Here is a 20578-nt window from a genome sequence, read left to right on the forward strand (position 1 = left end):
GGAGATGCCAAAGCCCTTGGTTTGGTGCAGTTGATTTGACTGAAACAGGGTGAAAAGTGAAATCCCCAGTTCTGATTTCAGGCAAATATCTCATGAAGCACAGGAAACAGAGGAAGGAGACAACACAAAAGGTTACTGAAGTGGAAAGGCAGTTGTCAGAGGGGCTTTAATATTCAAATGAATTTCATTTTCTGGTTGTTACTTTGAAACATTTGTGGAATGCTCTGAAGTGCCTATCATTTGCCAAGCAGCACGCCTGAAATCTCTCAGGTGATGACACAATTAAAGGGCATTATATGGAGCTCATAATGCAGAGTGGATGCTTCTCCATGCAGAGTTAGCCCCTTTTCTCTCCACCATAAAAGTCCTGATGAGACCATGTTGAAAATTAATTTCTTTTTCTGTTTTTGAAAAGGTCAGTCCACATAAGCTGAGGACAAATTAACACCTGCAGTAAATCAAAGTAGAGCCTTTAAAAGTAGTGAAGCTTCTTTGAGTTACACCTGAGCCTGTGTTTTAAAAGTGACTATTTTTTTTTTTGATCCCTGGAATGATTCCTGCCCACTGTGAACTCTGCCTAAATGCATCTGTATTTCTGGAATGTTCTAACCAGAAGCTGACAAATGTGACTTTCAAGGGTTGCCTTTGTCCCTGGACTGTGGCCTTGCTTACAGAGCATGCAGTCACAGCACATTCTCCTCTCCTGAGTGACACATCCTTACCCTTGCACTTGTACAAGTTGCTTGCTTGGCTGCCCAGAAAATGGATGAAAAACAAAATAAGGTGCTGAGCCTGGGAAATGCTGTGCTTGTGTGGAGCTGTGACCTAAATGCCAGATTTTTGCCTATCCATGAGGATGTGGCACGATGAGGCTAACAGATATGTGTCACTTGTGGTGACATGAGCACAGGAGAAATGTGCCATTTTGGCTACAGGCATGTAGAAATTCATGCAATCCCTTCCCTACCCTTCCATTTGATTGGGTAATTAGAGCATTGCTTTCACAAAGGCCTTTTCAGCTGAGTGCTCAGCACAGTCGTGGAGAATCGAGGTCTCAGCTGATGGATGCAGCTCCTGGTGATGTCTGTGGGTGCTCTGTGTGTTGGGTTGGACCCTGGGAATGCTCAGGCTCTTGGGAAGCAGTTGCAGATTCATATTCTTGGGATATCACTTAAATGGAGCTACTAGAATAGTTGGAAGAAAGTAAATTCCATAAATTAACAACACTGGGCTGAGTTTAATCCACCAGCTGCATCCTCATGTGCTCTGTGGCCACAAGATCCTGATTTTCCTGCTTTATTTTAAGGGACCAAGGCAACATGGAAGTGAGAGCTGTGCTTTGTGCATTTCAGGCTGTGGAGAAGGCGTTTGCAGTGCCAAAGGGATTTTACTGGCAGACAGTTGAGAGTGATGACAAACACTTCCCTGACAGCAGTGCCATGGAGGCTTGCAGAGACACAGACATCGAGGTAAAGAACAACAAACAACCCCCTCCTTCCTCCCCTGGGGCTCAGGGGGGACACTGGGAGACAATTAAGTGCCCTGGAATATTTCAATCTAGGGCTTTGATACAAATACTGATCTTGAAGTATTTTTCACTCAGACCTAAATATATCAGCAGAGTATTTTATGTCATCAGTATTGATGTGCTGATTGCTCTGAGCCACAGAAGATTAAACTTTGAAATGTGTAGGTTGGAGAAATTGCTACCAACCAGGTGCAAATTTGTAAGAGTAGACAAACTTTTGATAACCTGAAACCACTTGACTGTAAGTGAGTAAACAGCACAACTTTGATTAAACTCAGAAACATTCCAAGAAATTTTTGAAGGTTCTGGTACTGCCTGACCTTGAGTAACTGTGTGTGGTATGAACAAGTAGGAAGTATTTGTACTGACTCTACCCCAGGAGAAGAGAAGGTTAAAGTGATTTCAATTAGCTCTTGGTGAGGAGTGCAGCACAAAATGTTCAGGCCTCATCCATGTGAAATGAGTTCTTATTGAGAAGAGCAGGGCAGGGCCAGCAGCACTAACAGGGATCAGCCCAGAGTCACAGAGCCACAGACTGCTTTGGGTTGGAGAGGCCTCAAAGCCACCAGTGCCACCCCTGCCATGGCAAGGACACCTCCCACTGTCCCAGGCTGCTCCCAGCCCTGCCCAGCCTGGCCTTGGGCACTGCCAGGGATCCAGGGGCAGCCCCAGCTGCTCTGGGCACCCTGTGCCAGGGCCTGCCCACCCTCACAGGGAACAATTCCTAATTCCCAATGTCCCATCCATCCCTGCCCTCTGGCAGTGGGAGCCATTCCCTGTGTCCTGTCCCTCCAGGCCTTGTCCCCAGTCCCTCTCCAGCTCTCCTGGAGCCCCTTTAGGCCCTGCAAGGGGCTCTGAGGTGTCCCTGGAGCCTTCTCCTCTCCAGGTGAGCACCCCCAGCTCTCCCAGCCTGGGGTCAGCCCTTGGGGCATCTCCATGGGCTCCCCTGGACTGGTTCCAACAAGCCAACATCTCTCTTGTGTTGGTGTCCCCAGAACTGGGCACAGCCCTGCAGTGGGAGCCCCCAGTGACAAGGCCAAGGCAGGAAGCCCAGGGTGATCTCTGGTGATCTCTGAGATCACTCAGGCTGGGCACAACTGAGCCAATGTGCAATGGAGAGCCAGGCCAAGTGCCAGGCTCCTGGGGAAGGGGACACTGGCACTTGCTGAGGCTTCCCTGTGCTAGATGGCTCTGTTATCACAGCTGGCCCCAAGCCCAGGCAGCCCCAGGGACTCAGAGCAGCCACAGGAAAATTCTTCCTTACTGGCTGCTGTGAGCACTGGGTTAATAGCAGGAGAGCTTCAGCTAGACAAACATAAAGAAATGGAGCTTTTATTCCTAATTAGACCACTTTTATATGATTTGAGTAAATTTCTATCTTCATTTATCATGATGGCAAAGCCTCATAATGTCTTTATGGGGCAGTAGCATTTCATTTCAAGTGTCCAGTGGTGATGGATTCATTTGGTGTTTGCTGCAGCCATAAACCTTGAGCTGGGGAAATCCTTGAGCTGTTCAACATCCAGGAGAACCATGCTCAAATTTGGGGCCAGAAAATCACCTTGTCTGATCCCCAGCTAGACAATTTATTATCCACAGAACCACACAACTCCCTGTTGTAAAGCCCTTGCTTTTTAAAACAATTTGTTTCTCTGATGGGAAAAATAATAATAATTTGCTTCCCTTTTGGGTATAAACATTCAGAATGTGTTGGTGTGAGTCTTCCTACTTGCCAGGATGGGCTGAAATGGATTAGGCTGGTACAGAAGACTCTGAAATGTAAATCTGGGACAGTACCAGTGATGTGTTTGCCTTTTGATGTTTTTTTAGTGTTGACTTTGGTGCTGTTAAAGGTATAGAGACACAACCAGTTGGTCTATTATTATTTAATCATCCAAAGATGGGCAAATGGTGCTGCACAAAGTGAACAGCAGAAGGGATGCACTGTGGGCTCTGCCCTAGAGGCCTTGCAGTTTTTCACTAGTAGGTTTATGTGACAAATGGCAAAGTTATATCATCAGAAATAGATTAAAGTATAATTCTTGATAGTTGTGATTTAGCCCAAAGCCAAGAGCCTCATGTGTGAGCTGCACATAAACACAAACCAAAGCCAGGCCTCTCTGTAGCTCTGGCAGTGCAGATCCATCCTGGGAACTACAGGTGAGCAGCAGGGCTGCACCTCTGAGCTTCTGCTGGCCTTGGGACCATTTCCCTGCTTTTTCCATGTTTTTCTCTGGCTGTCCAGGTTGCCATGGTGCTGCTGTTTGAGGCTCTCTTCCAAAGCCCCCTGGAGACCCATCACACTCTGAGGCTGCTGCTGGGCTCTGGGCTGGATGTCTGCGGCCTCCGCCTGCTCTACCCCGGCCAGGAGCTGCTGCTCTCCAGCTCAGGTGGGCTCTGCCTCTCCTCCAGAGCTTCCCTGGTCTGTACCTGCACTGGGGTGAAGGGTGATCAGAGTCAGATTTGCATGAGGGTTGCTTTATCAGTTCCTCTATCTTTCCCAAAAGAAATGATAGAATAGCTTTGACCCTTCCTTCCTTCCTTCCTTCCTTCCTTCCTTCCTTCCTTCCTTCCTTCCTTCCTTCCTTCCTTCCTTCCTTCCTTCCTTCCTTCCTTCCTTCCTTCCTTCCTTCCTTCCTTCCTTCCTTCCTTCCTTCCTTCCTTCCTTCCTTCCTTCCTTCCTTCCTTCCTTCCTTCCTTCCTTCCTTCCTTCCTTCCTTCCTTCCTTCCTTCCTTCCTTCCTTCCTTCCTTCCTTCCTTCCTTCCTTCCTTCCTTCCTTCCTTCCTTCCTTCCTTCCTTCCTTCCTTCCTTCCTTCCTTCCTTCCTTCCTTCCTTCCTTCCTTCCTTCCTTCCTTCCTTCCTTCCTTCCTTCCTTCCTTCCTTCCTTCCTTCCTTCCTTCCTTCCTTCCTTCCTTCCTTCCTTCCTTCCTTCCTTCCTTCCTTCCTTCCTTCCTTCCTTCCTTCCTTCCTTCCTTCCTTCCTTCCTTCCTTCCTTCCTTCCTTCCTTCCTTCCTTCCTTCCTTCCTTCCTTCCTTCCTTCCTTCCTTCCTTCCTTCCTTCCTTCCTTCCTTCCTTCCTTCCTTCCTTCCTTCCTTCCTTCCTTCCTTCCTTCCTTCCTTCCTTCCTTCCTTCCTTCCTTCCTTCCTTCCTTCCTTCCTTCCTTCCTTCCTTCCTTCCTTCCTTCCTTCCTTCCTTCCTTCCTTCCTTCCTTCCTTCCTTCCTTCCTTCCTTCCTTCCTTCCTTCCTTCCTTCCTTCCTTCCTTCCTTCCTTCCTTCCTTCCTTCCTTCCTTCCTTCCTTCCTTCCTTCCTTCCTTCCTTCCTTCCTTCCTTCCTTCCTTCCTTCCTTCCTTCCTTCCTTCCTTCCTTCCTTCCTTCCTTCCTTCCTTCCTTCCTTCCTTCCTTCCTTCCTTCCTTCCTTCCTTCCTTCCTTCCTTCCTTCCTTCCTTCCTTCCTTCCTTCCTTCCTTCCTTCCTTCCTTCCTTCCTTCCTTCCTTCCTTCCTTCCTTCCTTCCTTCCTTCCTTCCTTCCTTCCTTCCTTCCTTCCTTCCTTCCTTCCTTCCTTCCTTCCTTCCTTCCTTCCTTCCTTCCTTCCTTCCTTCCTTCCTTCCTTCCCTCTTTCCCCGGTGTTGAATATCCATGAGCTGAATTTTTAACTCTTCATGCATTTTTGGGTCTCAAACTTTAGCTGTTATTCCTTTGCAGTGAGCTGTCCAACATTTCAGTGCCCTGAGCTCCAGGAACAGGCTCATATGAGTTAAATAAAATCATTTAGTTCCCCACTGATACTCCTGAAGGTTTTAGCTGCAGAAAATCCAGCCTCCCTTTTCCACAACTCCCCCATCTCATTGCCTGTGGGACTTCAAGAGTACTGATTTATCTGGCCTGTAATTGCATTAGCTGATAAACCATCCCCAAAATGCCACATTATTTAATAGAATCCCATCTGAGGTGGGAGACCAGCAGGAGAAGGTAAATAAACACAGGCTGGGGCTCTGAACTCAAATCACAAAGTCTTGAACATCAGACACCAATGTATCAAATACTGGCATGTACCATTCAAATCTTTATTTTCTCCCATTTGAGAAACAGAGACAATGAAGCTTGCCTTAAAGCATCATGGAATATTACTGGTTGCTGCTGCAGCACAATAATATTCAGCTATTCCAGAGCAACAGGTGTGCCCTTAGCTGCAGAGTTTAGAGATTGCTTGTGGCTGGTGCTTCTTTTTAAGCCAGGAAGTTCTTCTGGAAGGTTCAGATGTGCCACAGACAATCCATTTCTCTTGGGAAAGGCACAGGCAGGCTGAGAGGGAGAGAAATGGGCTTCCTTCTCCTCTGGCAGAAGGGGAATGAAGACCAGCTTAAGCAGAGAAAATTCCCCAGTCTCCTCACTCCCTTTTTGCATTTGAAAGCAGTAGGAGCAGGCTGCCCTAGGAATGGAATTGCAGTTGCAGCTGTCTGGGTGCTGTGCACAGAACACATTCCTGGTGAGAGCTGGAGAAATGGAGGAGGGCTCCAGAGATGAATAAGAAAACCATAAAACCTGCAGTCATTAGGAGCTGACAGGCAGCAGATCTGCTTCAATGCTCTGTACCATGCACCATTATTTAAGAACATTTCATATGAAGAGACAATTCATTTGAGCTGAGAACTGCTGTGCAAGTTTGTAAATTAGATTTTTACCCTTAGCTTGATAACTCTAAAATTATTATTTTAAATATTTACAGCCAGTTGCTCCATTATCTACCTGCTCTGGAGATTTGTTTTCTGCCTTCTGATTCTCATGCAAGAAATGATACATTTGAATATGTTTTTAAACCTAAGAAAATCACACACCTTGCTGCATTTTCTGACATCTGCAGTAAGAATTGGAAAGGAGGCAAATTTGCTTTTTCTGGGTTACTTCTTTGGCCCCAATTGTGCTGGAGAAAGGTTTGCCAGAGTCATAGGGAAGAGCAGTGGAAAGAAATAAGAAAGTCAGAGTTCAAATCCTGGCAGAAAATTAAAGGTGGCAAATCAAATATTTGCCTGGACCTTAGAGCATTGTACAAAATCTGTATTTAATCCAGAAGGAAATAATGTAAAAAAGAAGTCACCAGATTTCCATTTTGTGATGCCCTTCAATACCATCCCTTTCCTCAGGGCCCTGTTCTTGTCCTGCACTTCAATCCCCCAGCCTTGCTTGTGGTGATGAACAAGAGCATTGAAGTGCTGGCTCAGAGTCACAGTTTGGGCTGAAAAAACCCTAAAGACCACCAAGTTCCAACTCCTGCCACAGGCAGGGACACTTCAGTGCATCACCTGCTCTGTAATAACTTTTCACAGCAAACATGAGGCAACCAATTCCTCTCTTCAAGAGATTGCCTTGAATAACCTCAGGTTTGCTATTGGGTAAACACATGCAGGTGCTGCCAGCATCTCCCTCCCAGGGCAGGTAACCAGGTGAGGATTCCCAGGACAGGTAACCAGGTTATGAATTCCCAGGACAGGTAACCAGGTGAGGATTCCCAGCGCAGGTAACCAGGTGATGGATTCCCAGGGCAGGTAACCAGGTGATGGATTCCCAGGGCAGATAACCAGGTGATGGATCCCAGGGCAGGTAACCAGGTGATGGATTCCCAGGACAGATAACCAGGTGATGGAATCCCAGGACAGGTAACCAGGTGATGGATCCCAGGACAGGTAACCAGGTGATGGATCCCAGGACAGATAACCAGGTGAGGATTCCCAGGACAGGTAACCAGGTGAGGATTCCAAGGGCAGGTAACCAGGTGATGGATCCCAGGACAGGTAACCAGGTGAGGATTCCCAGGACAGGTAACCAGGTGATGGATCCCAGGACAGGTAACCAGGTGATGAATTCCCAGGACAGGTAACCAGGTGAGGATTCCCAGGGCAGATAACCAGGTGATGGATTCCCAGGACAGGTAACCAGGTGATGGAATCCCAGGACAGGTAACCAGGTGAGGATTCCCAGGACAGGTAACCAGGTGATGGATCCCAGGGCAGGTAACCAAGTTATGAATTCCCAGGACAGGTAACCAGGTGATGGAATCCCAGGACAGGTAACCAGGTTATGAATTCCCAGGGCAGATAACCAGGTGAGGATTCCCAGGGCAGGTAACCAGGTGAGGATTCACAGGGCAGGTAACCAGGTGGTTTCCAGGTGGTTCCTCTGTTGAAGTCTGACTCTTGACAGATCTGAAAAGAGCCCTTGAGTGGAGTGAATGACTTTGGGGTGGGTTGTTCCAGGTTTTACTCACACATGTGTTTGTTTCCACAGAAAAGCTGCCTTCCTCCTACACTTCAGAGCCTGGCAAGGTGCCCCCAGTGCTGGCATTAGGTGTGAGAGGCCCCAAAGCCCATGGAATCCTGCAGGACATCACCCGAGGCTGTGGCAGGGCAGAGCCTGTCGTGTCCCTGCCCCTGCCCAGCCGGCTGCACCGGGAGCTGTGCCTCTGGTTCGGAGGGAGAGCTGCTGGAATCCTGCCCCCGCCTTCCAGGTGATGGCCCAGGACGGTTTGGAGCTGTTGTTGTACAGGCAGCGAGCCCTGGAGGCAGGCAGGCACTCAGAGATCTGTGCCAGCCCTCCAAGGGTCCGGCAGCACGGGAGTGCAGGGGGAGCAGTTCCTCTATTTGTGCATTTCCAAGCCAGTTGTGCAGTCTGCAGAAATCCTTCTCTCTTCTGCAGCAGATCATAGAACCATGGAATGTCCTGAGTGGGAAGGGTCCCACAGGGATCATCCAGGCCAGCTCCTGGCCCTGTACAGACACCCCAACAATCCCACCCTGGGCAGCTCTGGGATCATTGTCCAAAGCCCATTCCCTGGAGAGCCTGGGCAGTGCCCAGCACCCTCTGGGGATGAACCTTTCCTGATATCCAACCTGACCCTCCCCTGGCACAGCTCCAGCTCCTGTTCCCTCAGCTCCTACATGTGTCAGATGTGGGACAGTTGCAGTTGTTTCCCATTCCCTGTTCCCTGGTATCCAGGCCCCTAATTCACACTCTTGCTGCAAGATTTGGACACCTGGTGCTGGAGAAGGGCTGCAAGGCTGTGTGCCAGTGAGTGACCCTCTCCTAGGAAACCTCTGGCTTTGCCCTGTGTTTCAACTGATAAAGGGATTCAAGTAAGAAAAGGTTCTTTGGAGGATGATGAGAGAAGGGTGTGAAAATGAAAGGTGGCTTATAAACCTTGAACTGCATGAGAAACTCTGCTGCAGAAGGCTCAGACCTGCAGGTTCTGAAGAGGTTTTTAGGGATGCTGTCTGATCCTGGGGGCAGGGTGGCACAGTCAGAGGCAGCAGGCTGGAGGTGAGATGCTCTGCACTGCTGTCAGTGCTTTCTGTGAGTGGCAAAGCTGAGCCATGTGGAATTAACCTGTGGATTGCTGTGCAGGATTATGTGTCAGAGCTCAGCTCTGCTCTCAGCCACAACCAGCGACTCTCACCATTTTTTTTTTAATAAGATGTCAAAAAAAATCAATTTGGTCTAGTTTCATTCTCTTTATTTGTTTGTTTTCCTCAGGGATGCATTTTTCCTCTTACAAAGATGGTAAATTCTGCTCCTCTGGTATAACTCAGTCCGGAGCGGTGCTACCTCCTAAATAATGCACTTGTCTTTCTCCTAATGCTGGTAATTTGGTCTGTTGGGAGACAGGAATACAAACTGCAGCTCAGATTGCCCTTTTCAGATTAGACTTGCAAATGCTACAGGCTCCTGGGAGTGAGCAAGCAGGATGTGTTCCAGCCAGCTCCATGGTGGTGGCAGGGGATGAGGCAGGTTTGCCTGAGCAGCCTGAGCTCACAGTCCCAGCCAAAACTGTTCCCAGACAGTCCCTGGCTTTCAAGCACACCTTCTGTTCACCCTGCCCTGATTGGGTCCTTTTGGATGTGCAGGAATGTTGTGGAAGTTTCGCTGGCAGGAACATCCCTGCCAGACTGGATCATGCTTGTTGCCTAACACGAACCCTTCAAACTGGTTAAACTCAGCCTAAAGAACCCAAAGTGAATAGCAACTAGAATGTGTCTGTGGGTGGGAAAAGCTCTGCTAGTGCAGCCTGACATATTTCTTGATTCCCAGATTTCTTTGCCAAGCTGACTACTTTGCATTAGCTACTTTTAATTGAACACAGAGAGCCTCAGGGGGAGTAATATGAAAAGATGTTCAGTCAGAGAGACCTTGATGCAGCTCATGTCACAGACAAGGGATTGAAATGGCTTTTCCAGTAAAGCAGTTTTACCAGAGAAGCTTCTGTGGCCTTGGATTTGTCAGAGAAAGTAGGTTTTGAGTCAGAACCTTTTAATATTTTTCATTTAATATTTATCATTTTTCTGCAGCTCTCAGAGACCTCCACCAGCTGGGGCAGGAGCAGATGAAGAAAAAGTTGACCTCCAGGGCTTGATGCTGCCTCGACCTCCAGCCATGCTTGTCTCAACTACCAAAGGTCAGTGCTAGGAAATGAAATTTGAGGGTTTACAGTTCTCTTTCACTGATAACATCACTTTACTCCAGCCCAACTTAGGCAATTCTGCCTCTGCATTGCTCAGGGCTGTGACCTGGCCAGTTCTGGAGGCAGGAATGAATTTCTAGTTGGACACTGTTGCCTGAAATGAAGCAGCACAGAAGTGGCACCACCTCATCCTCCTCATGGGAGCAGCTGCTGGAGTCCTGGGGGCTGCTTGGATTTCACTGAAAGGGGGGAAAAAGAAACAAAAAACACTTCACAGGAAATCTCTGCACAAAGAAACAGTCACATGAAGAGCTAACAGAGTCCTTAAACTGCTGGTTATTTACCAGAGATCCTTTGCCTCTCCTGCTGAAGAGTGAATATTATAATCAGGGGAATTAAAAGGTTAAGACTTGGTTTAGGGCAGGGCTGACCACAGTCAGAAAGGAGGGCATTTTATGGGACTAATATCAATGGGTTATCACCTCACATCCCCATTTTCCCTTTGTAGGAGCAGTGTTCAGCCCCTGAATTTGTGCCTAAGCAGCAGCAAACTGTGTCCAGGGGACACATGCCAAGGCCCTGCCTGGCTAAAAGGTGTTGGGCTCCTGCTGGAAAGGCCAACATCCCCTGGAGTGGGCCTGGCACAGCACATCTGGGGGGCAGGGGGCTTTTGGACAATGCTGCTGGCTGGTTTCTGCTGGCCCAGTTGAAGTGGGAATTTCATTCACAGGAATGAAGGGAGAGCAGAGGGGAGCAGAAGTTCAGCAGCTGTCAGGGAGGAGATGGCAGAAGGAAAGCAGGACTGGAGTGACAGAGAAAGAAGGCTTGGGGAATTACATTGCCAAAGAAAAGAATCCATGAGAAAAGGATGAAAGTATAAAGCAAAAAGATTAAAAAGGAGTAGAAGGGAAGGAAAATAGAGAAGGGAGAAAGGAAAAAACCAATTTTGAGACGGTTTTTCATCTTTTGGCTCATGTTAACTCAGGTAGTTTGGCAGGCAGCCCTTGGCTCTGTTATTTGGGATTGGGATTGATGGCAGCTGGTGGCTACTGATGGAATGAGTCACATTTGCTGCCTCCCCTTCCTTTTATGGCCCTTAATGATTCACATTTGCTGTGGGCTGCTGAGTTCCACCACACCACGTTCCATCTGCATGGAGCCTCAGAAGTCACTGTCAAGCTCTGCTCCTCAGATAACTTTGCTCTGGCAAGAGGAGCTGAAACTCTGCTCTGGGAGCAGATACCCTTGGGGTTTGCAGGAAAAGAAACATTCAGTGACTCCTTCCCTCTGGTCTCCAGCAGCTCCTCTTGGAGACAGGAATAATGCAGAGCAGAGGTACTGCAGCTACTGCCCCTTCTCAGTAATCAGAGTTTTGGTGACCCAAGCAGATATTCTTGTTGATTTGGGATATGTGTGTGCAAAAAAATGGTTTTTAAAGTGTTATCAACTGGAATGGAACCAAAATCTTCCCACCAACAATCTTAGGTTTTGACAGTTCCCATATCATGAATATGGCTAAAATCCAGTGTCAAAGCCATAAAGCCAGAGATTTTAGACAAAGAACCATCCTGCCTGTCCCATCTTTAGTGATAAATACAAGGTTTCCCTTGTTTTGGTGCTGTTGCTTTGAACAACCAGGCTGAGCCTTGGCAGGACAGATATCCAGATCACAAAGTGTAGAATAAAAAGAAATATTCACTGTCCTACCCTCAGAATCAACTGGAACACAATGAACAATCCTGCAATCTCATTAAATCTATTTGTTAAAGCCATGAGAAATTAGTGAGGCAGCATAGAGGAAACCCATGTAGAAGGTGGTACTAAGGATTTGTCTTCAGAGCTCACTCTTGGCAGCTTATTAAGATCTGGATATACATTGTGAGGGATAAAAAAGCTGTGTTAGAACTGAGAAGGTGCAATAATGGAGGTCATGGTAAAAACAGGGAGCTCAGGCAGGTCAGAGGCTTCAGGGAAAAGTTTTGAGCTTGTCTCACCCTGCTTAAGATGGGGGGGGCTGCTCAGGAGGCCTTGGAGACTCCTTCTCCTGAGCTTGCTCAAGGTTGGCAGAGAGCCTGGGATTCAACTTGGAGAACAGGAGTCTAAAAACCCAAAGTTCTAACCCAAGGTGAATTCCAGTTGTGTCTACAATCATTTGTACTGTGATGAGGGACTCAAGGAGAGCTCGAGCAGCCAGAGCTGCTGGAAGAGGATCAGGTAGGACAGGGCAGGCTGGTACCATTGCCATGATGTCCAAGGAACCTGGGAGGCCCCAGAGGCTACCAAACCAAAGGTGAGATCACAGGTGGTCCAGAGCTTCAGGAGCTTGTGCCACAATAGAGGTCTGGGATGAAGATTAAAGGCAGGAACAAAGGAGGGACAACAGGAAGCAGAAGGGGGTGCTGAGCAGGATTGCTGAGAGCACCAGTAACAGCAGAGAGGAATGAGAGCACAGAGGAAGGGCCAGAGCTGCTTCATGCTCTTTGGAGTGAACAAATTGAGCAAGAACAAGTATTTCTTGTTGCCCTGTTTGGTCACTCAGAGCATGGTCAGGCCTACAAGGCTCAGTCCTGCCCTGAGTGCTGGGGGCTGCACAGGGACAGCTCCCACAGCCCAGCCAGCACTGAAACACTGCCTGTGAGCAGCTCCCAGACCTGGGGAGACAGCCTGGCTCATCTCATGATGATTCACAAAGATATTACTGATGATGCCATAAGCTTCCCACTCTGGGCTGGCCTTGGATTGCAGTCATGATGAGCTGGATGCAGCAAACAAACCATAAAACACAGGGCACTGCTCGGGATGCAGCTGTTTGCTTCAAGGTGGAGGCAGCTGCTCTGAGAGCTGCCTTGCATTGATACCACAGCTCCTGTGACAATAATATGCTGTTTTTCTTGCCCTTTCTTTGATCTAGGGGACATCATTCTGCTGGTGTCACCTGTGGTGCCTCCATGTGCCTATGGGGCTGTGCTTTCCGCCTGTGCCCGCCGGGGCTTTGTGCTGCAAGGACTGCGGCAGCTGCAGCTCTCAGCACAGCAGGGCCTTGTGCTGGGCATGGCAGCAGGGCAGGTACTGTGCCCTTTGTGCCCTGCCTCACCCCTTGCCCTGCAGCTGATGGTGCCAGCACTCCTCCAGTGAGTGCTGGAGGACACCCATTCCCTCTTTCCCAGCTCTCTGTGCTCTTGTGAGCTCTGGCTGCTTTCAGTGCTGGCTTTTTCCCTAGCAGGAAAACCCCACAAAGCCTTGGCCTCTCATGGAGAACAGGAGTGTAAATTCATCATCCTGCTCCTACTAAAACTAATGTGAATTTTGCCATTGATGCCAGAATAATCAGGAGCTGGCAGTAGCCCCATGAACCAAATACTGATGTGCAAAGGTGGTTCAGGAGAAGAGTCTTCACTCACAGGCTGATATTTGGTGATGTACTTCACAGTCCCTCTGGGCCTTTCAGCATGAAGTCTCCTACTTCAGTACATTCCAGATGGGTTTCAAAAAGAGCTTTCAAAAATAACTTTTTTTTTCTTTGAAGCTCTCCCTAACATGGTGATAGGTTTGAGGTAAAGTGCACTTGGCATTTTGACAAGTCAGCCTAAGGAAACAACAATAATCACAAATGCAAGGTTGCAGTCAAACTTAACATATGCAAGAAGTCCAGTGCTGCCCTTGTCACATTATAAATCCCACAGGAATCATATGACACCTTCTCTCACAAAGGAGTGGACCCCACACTTCAAATCATCATACCGAGGGTTCTTTGCTATGGCAGCCAGGAAATGCATAATTTTGCAAATCAAACTCTACAAATTCCCTCTTTTCTGCTTGTTCTGTGATCAAGCCTAAGGAATAACAATGTGTCTACCCATAATATTTTGTAGAATGAATAAAACCTATTTATGGAATACTACAGCCCAAATAGCCAAATATTTGGAGCATGTTGCTAAGTGACCATTAAGGAGTTAACAGCAGCAACCACTGCTCCAATGTGAAAATCATCCCTTCATTTGAGACTCCAGATAATCTTAGAGTGACTTATGGTACATCCACTTATGGTGGATGGTAACTCCTATCAGCTGAGTTACAACTGCTGTGGTTTTAGCCCAGCCCAGCTGCAGGGCAGAATGATTTTGTGTTAAGCCTTTTCCCTGAGTTTAAATTAAGTTTCTCTGTCTCAGGAAAAGATGACGCAAAGCACCCAGACATTGGAGTTCCTATGGCTCAGTGGTGAGCTGGATCTTGTTATGCCATTGTAATTTATCTATTTGCTTGAGCCCTAGAGTAATTACATCTGGATTTAGCAGTCTAATCTGCCCTTCATTATTTCAGATTGCTGTCTTTTGCCCTGGCAAGAGTTCAGGCTCACCTGCTGGTGCTGCAGGAGGAGAAGTCCCTGGTGAACCCCACAGGCACTGCCTGGTGCTGCTGCTGAGGAAGGAGAATGCCACACATCACATCCCTGCCCTGCTGACAGGTAATGCCCTGCCCAGCAGCCTGCCAGGGAGGCTTTGCATTGCAGGGTGTTCCACATCAGCAGTGCAACCATAGCTGTACAGTGCAGGGAATATTTATGGGGAATATCAAGGCCTACTCATGTTGCTGTAGGAATCTCCAGACCAAGGTGTGAATCAGTCACTACTGCACATCCAACAGAGCTGCCTGGCCTTTGCCACTTGTTTGATCTTTAGCTCTGGAGTCCTCTTGAACTTAGAATCACTGAGTAGTTCCTTGTGGAAGGGGCCTCAGAAGGCCTCTCATCCCACATCCTGCTCAGCAGAGCATCAGCAGTGAATTCTCTCAGGATGCTCAGGGCTTTTTTTCTGTCAGGTCTTGAAAATCTGCAAGGACAGAGATTCTCCTGCCTCCCCGGGCCTTTGTTCCATCATTATGGGAAATGTTTTTCCTTTATGTGAAGTTGTAACCTCCTGCTTGGATTTGTGAGCCTTGTCCCTGGACACTTCAAAGCTGGGCCTGAATTTGGCTTCTCACACCCAGTGCATGGAGGTGTTGTTGGGGCTGTCCTGCTCAGGGCCAGCAGTTTCAAGGATCCTTGTGGGCCCTCCCAGCTCAGGACTTGCTGGGATTTTATGGCCTCAATTACCTCCTCTCAGAAACTCTTTTTGCCCAGAGAGGTAGGGTAGCCAAAATCCAGTTGTGCCTCTGAGCCTGAGGGCAGCATCTCATCCTATCAAGCTCAGCTTTGAGTCCTGCATCCTTGTGACCTCCAAGTTACCCAAAGGAAATTAATTTTCTAAGGAGGGACTGCCAAAATCCAGCCAAGCTGTTGCCTTAGATCTTCTTACTTGAGTTTCTGTTTTCTTAAGGATCTTAATGGACCTCAAGTGGGGAAGATCAGAGGCAACAGCAGTGGTCAGGAGGGAACAGAAATCCTGCCCTGCTTGGCTCTTCCCAAGAGGGATCACTGTGGGTGACCCTTCCATTAACACCATCCCACACAGCCCATGATGGAGACATTCATCCCCAGCCCAACTGCTTCCTTTAATTTATCCACAATAGGAAAGAACATTTAGAGGTTTGGGAGGGGGGGAAACAATGACAATTCAAATAGTCCTGGGCTTTTTCTCTGGAGACTATCACAGAATGTTCTGAAAACATGTGCAGACACAGAGGATTAATCATGGCACAGTAATTACAGCCCCGTGTCACCTGCTGCCTCTGCACCCAGGGAAAGTTGCTCATTAAAAAGTGCAGTTTCTGCAGCTTCCCTCAGTGCCACAGATGATGTTTTGTGTTCATGTTTTGCACGGGGAAATTTCCACTAGAAATACATAAGGGGGGCTGGAATGAAGGCTAGTCTGGAAAGCTAAAATATTTTCCCTCATGCTAGAGAACTCAGGGTTTTTCCCTTTGTTTGTGACAGATTTTGCAAATGTCTTTTTCCATGTGTTCTGTGCTATTTTCATCAGCCCTGTACTGCAGAAAGACACCTTAGTCCATATTCCAGAGCCCTGGAGAGGGGAAGCTGATATTTTTGCCCCACAAGCTTTGGATTGGCCTCTGGGAAGTGCAGAAATGCACTGAGATTGGAGTAGGGTAAAAACCTCACTAAGAAATTCTGCATTTGTAATCAATATGAAAAGAAGTTTCCCCTTCAGGGTCTCGAATGCTGTTCAGTTTTCAAAGCAAGTTAAAACTTGACAAACAGTCCTGAAACAGAGCAGATAAATTGGTGGGATCTGTGTCCTGAGGTCCAAACACCACACATTTTTGTCCAAGCTTTACTTTCTGCCATGCCCTGAGTTTGAATAAACAACAGGCAATACTGCTGGGACAGTGATGACCCATTTTTGGTGCCTCATGCCTTTTGAATTTTGAGGAGCAGGTGATTGTCAGGGGTACATTTGACATCCAAGCTTTGCCATCAGCCTCTAACACCAATAATCCATTTCCCATGCTCCACTACAGTGAATTTTTGACAGGCTTGTACGGTAGGAAGCAATCAAATGTGTACAAAGTAATTTAAAAAATAACAAGCCTTTAAAACTGTGGCCTGAAACATTATTACAGAAGGCTGAACTAATTGTTGTGGAAATGTACTGTATGCAACACCTTAATGCACTGCCTGTGCACAGCCCAGCTCTTTAGAGGGAGAATGGGAGCTGAGAGACTGTGGCTTTAAGCACTTAGTGCCTGTAAAAGTGGCGTGGAATGGGATATTTTCCAGGCTGGAAATCACAGGAGCAGAACATGATGTCTCTGTTCAGGTCTGTCATCCCAGCAATACCTCCCTGCCCACGAGGGCCCTGTGGAATGCAGGACTTTGGCCTCATGCCTGGAAGTGTGAGACACCTTGAGGGCCTCCACTGAGCACTGGGCTCAGATCTGGGACTCTTCCTAGTGGACACCACCTTATTTAGGATATTTATTCAAATTCAGGAATGCTGCTCTGTGGCAACATCTGTGCACTTGTTCCACATTTCAGTTCCCAGCAGAGTTAGAAGGGGATAGAAACAACTGGGTGCTGCTGAAAAAGAGAAAGCTGTGGTCCAGCCTCAGTTTTCAAGAGCTCCTTGCCCCTTTTTAAGTGGCCCATGTGATTCTGGGGAGAGGGGATGGTTCAGCTGTGTGTGGTGTCTCAGGTAAGCTCAGTCTGTAGCGGAGCTGTGACCAGTGACTCAAACATTTGACAGCAGAGTGTTTTCATGTCAGGCTGAGCAGAGCTCAGCATTGCTCACACTTGCTGCTGTTCTGAGCACAGGGCTGATGGAGGAGCTGGCAGAGGCAGGCCCTGGCAGTGGGCACAGCATCCCCCCTGCAGCTGCTGGACAGGAGCCGTCGCTCTGCTTCCACGGGGCTCCGTACGCCGCGGCCGCGCTGCACAGCCTGGGTATGTCAGGGGCTCCAGGAGCACACACCTGGGACTGCTCTGGGCTGGGAGGGACATCAAACCTCATCTTCTTGGTGGCCAAGAAGGCCAATGGCATCCTGGCCTGCATTAGTGTCTTGGTTTGGAAAGGCACGTGTCTGCTAGGGAAAGCAGGAGCCACCCCAAAATGGAGGATGCGAACCCTCCCCATCCCTTTGAATTGCTATAAATCTTAAACTAAGGGGCTCTCAGGCAAAAAATATGGGAGCAGGAAATAACAGTTCTTTAATAGAGAAGAAAATAAAAGGATAAAATAAACAATGCAGTAAACTGAAACAACACTGACAGAGTCAGAACCCAACCTGACACCCTGTGGGTCAGGGTGTTGGCAGCAGTCCCACTGGAATTGTGGCTCAGCCCTCCTGCAGTGCCAGGGCTGGTTCTGCTGGAGCAGGGATCCTGTAGAAAAGGGTGGAGTCTTCCTGTGAAGATCCAGTGGAAGAGGCAGCTGCTGTTCCTCTGGGAAATACAGTGGAGAAAGCCATGCTGGTGTTCCAGGATCTCCAGATTATATCCAGTTAGGAATGCTTGGCTCCTCCCTCTGGGCTCACATCTCCCAATGGGATGCTGTAGTTCTTATCAGCCATGCAGTGACATTCAATAGCTGTTATCAGCAGATGTCCCCTCCCGAGGGAGGAGTGATTGTGATCACTCAGAGAGAGATAAGGAAAACTGCCCACTTACTGCCCACGTGACAAAAGACAGCTGCCATACAGATGGTAATAGAATACATCTTGCCTTGCAACCTGGAACAATTAGGAATTGTGTGGCCAGCAGGAGCAGGGAGGACATTCTTCCCCTGTACTCAGTGCTGGTGAGACCCATCTTGAGAGCTGTGTCCAGTTCTGGGCCCCTCGGTTTGGGAAGGACGTTGAGATGCTTGAGCACATCCAGAGGAGGGCAACAAGGCTGGAGAGGGGCTGAGAACACAAACCCTGTGTGTGGAGGGATAGAATGTAAGAAAATAAAGATAGTGCAGAAGGTAGTCCCACACCTGAGGAGTTGCAGCTGTACTAATCATCAAAGATTAGGAACAGGCCTGCTCTTAATAGGCCACAGCTGTGTCCAATAAGAAGACGAGTGCTACAAAAGAGTGGGTTAGCTGGGTGAGGGGAGAGTTGGGGTTTGTTGTCTATACTGTGAAGAAGAAGGAGTCAGTGCTGTGAGGAGATGCCCATGAGAAATCACTGAGAAGGTATGGGAGCTTTGCAATAAGATGTCAACACCTGTGAGGAAGGTTTGGAGGAGCTGGGGCTGTTTAGCCTGGAGAAGAGGAGGCTCAGGGTGACCCTATTGCTCTCTACAATTCCTGAAGGGAGGCTGAGGACAGGTGGGGTTGGTCTCTCCCACCGGGCAGCACTGACAGAACCAGAGGACACAGTCTCCAGCTACAGCAGGGAAGGTACAGGTTGGATATTTGGAAGAAATTTTTTACCAAAAGAATAACAAAGTTCTAGAATGCCCTTCCCAGGGAGGTGGTAGAATCACCATCTCTGGGTGTGCTTAATAAAAGCCTGGACATGGCACTTGGTGCTGTAGTCTAGGTGAGGTGTGAGGGCACAGGTTGGACTCGAGGATCTTAGAGGTCTCTGCCAACCTTGTGATTCTGGGATCTCATTCCACAGGCAGGGATACCTGCCACTATCCCAGGTTGCTCCAAGCCCTGTCCAACCTGGCCTTGGACACTTGCAGCGACGGAGCAGCCACACTACCAAGGGATTTTCCTGGATAAAACCATTAGGGATCCACTGTTTGTCTGTAGGATCTTCTTTACTGTTCTGTGTGGTGGTGTTTGAGGGTCCCCAAGATGAGGGAAGAGATGAGAATCTTGACTCCATGTTTCAGAAGGCAGATTTATTATTTCATTATATACATTATATTAAAAATGCTATACTAAGACTATACTAAAGAAAGAGAGAGGATACATCAGAAGGCTAGACAAGAATGATTATAAAATCTTGTGACTGCTCAGAGCCTTGACACAGCTGGACTGTGATTGGTCATCAAGTAAAAACAATTCACATGCGACCAATCAAAGATGCACCTGTTGGTAAAGCATCTCCAGCCATCATAGTTATTGTCTACATTTCTTTTCTGAGGCCCCTCAGCTTCTCAGGAGAAAAATCCTAGTGAAAGAATTTTCATAAAATGTCAGTGCCAGTTCTGCTGCCAGTCAATCACAGTAACTCTCATGGAAGAATCAATGGAAATCAAAGTGAAAATGCCTTTGTAAAGTAAATTAAAAGATACATTCAAAAAGAAAATATTGAAATGTGACACAGTAACATCCAATTAAGCCTTAATTAAGATAATTAGAAGATTAATAGCCAATCAATATGTATTTATTGCCATAGTTTCAAGAGAAGTCAAAATATTAAAATGAGATAAATTGGTGGTTGTATGTAGAACTGGAATGTGCTGAAGTGACAAATGCTGGCAGCTATAGTTCTGTAGGTGCAGAAAAGGCACTTTCCAATTTCATTTTACTCAGATATTCTAAATTTCAGTTTGTACAGTTGTATTCACTTTGGTAACTCATTCATTCAAAGCTGGGAGATTGATAGGATTTCAAACAGCAAGGAAATGGATTTTCTGTTCTTAATCCATGACTCACATGGGTGAGTCTTAAACCTCCTAGTTCTGTACACTTGGAGTAAAAAAAATCCCATGTTTATTTCACTAACTACATGTTGGGGGTTTTATGTGTCCAGCAAGTTAACTTAGTTTAATTTAATTTAATTATTTGAAAATTTGGATGTCAGGGTTTTGAGTTAGAACACATTGCTCTCCAAAACCAAAGTGACTCTAAATCCTAAGGAAAAATGAAAATTAAATGCATGTTATTCACCATTCTCTAGCATTATGAAATGTTATGATGTAGGAATAAGTAAGTAAATAAATATTTATTGCTTACATAATCATGTAGTGAATCAGTATGGAACAGACAGGGTTTTCTGATGGGCCAGGGATTCTCCAGGCTGTGCTGTTCCCAACAGGACTGTGGATAGAAGCACAGAGTTACAGCAGTCCCCAGATTAGCTCCCAGTTGTGTGCCCTGCAATGTCCTGGAAAGCAAAATGAGCTATTGATTTAATGTGAAGTCAGTCATTAGTTATCAACCCAAAACTGGTGCCTTGAATCATTTTGGTATAGATCTATCAGCTCTGCCTAATGGTGTGAATAAGGATATCAAAATTACAAGGAATGTATTTGCTTTACAC

General features: G+C 47.3%; 1 protein-coding gene across 1 annotated transcript in view; it reads left to right on the forward strand.

The window, feature by feature from the left end:
• The window catches only part of DNAAF8 (dynein axonemal assembly factor 8), a 99580-nt gene that overhangs the window by 45235 nt on the left and 33767 nt on the right, over nucleotides 1-20578 (forward strand). The window contains exons 14-20 of the mRNA XM_054516600.1: nucleotides 1353-1469; nucleotides 3774-3918; nucleotides 7813-8032; nucleotides 9867-9973; nucleotides 12891-13021; nucleotides 14300-14444; nucleotides 17190-17318. Coding sequence (XP_054372575.1) covers nucleotides 1353-1469; nucleotides 3774-3918; nucleotides 7813-8032; nucleotides 9867-9973; nucleotides 12891-13021; nucleotides 14300-14444; nucleotides 17190-17318 — 994 coding nt within the window. The remainder of the gene's footprint in view (nucleotides 1-1352; nucleotides 1470-3773; nucleotides 3919-7812; nucleotides 8033-9866; nucleotides 9974-12890; nucleotides 13022-14299; nucleotides 14445-17189; nucleotides 17319-20578) is intronic.

This window comes from Molothrus ater, chromosome 16, assembly GCF_012460135.2.
Source record: "Molothrus ater isolate BHLD 08-10-18 breed brown headed cowbird chromosome 16, BPBGC_Mater_1.1, whole genome shotgun sequence".
NCBI classification, from domain to species: Eukaryota; Metazoa; Chordata; class Aves; order Passeriformes; family Icteridae; genus Molothrus; species Molothrus ater.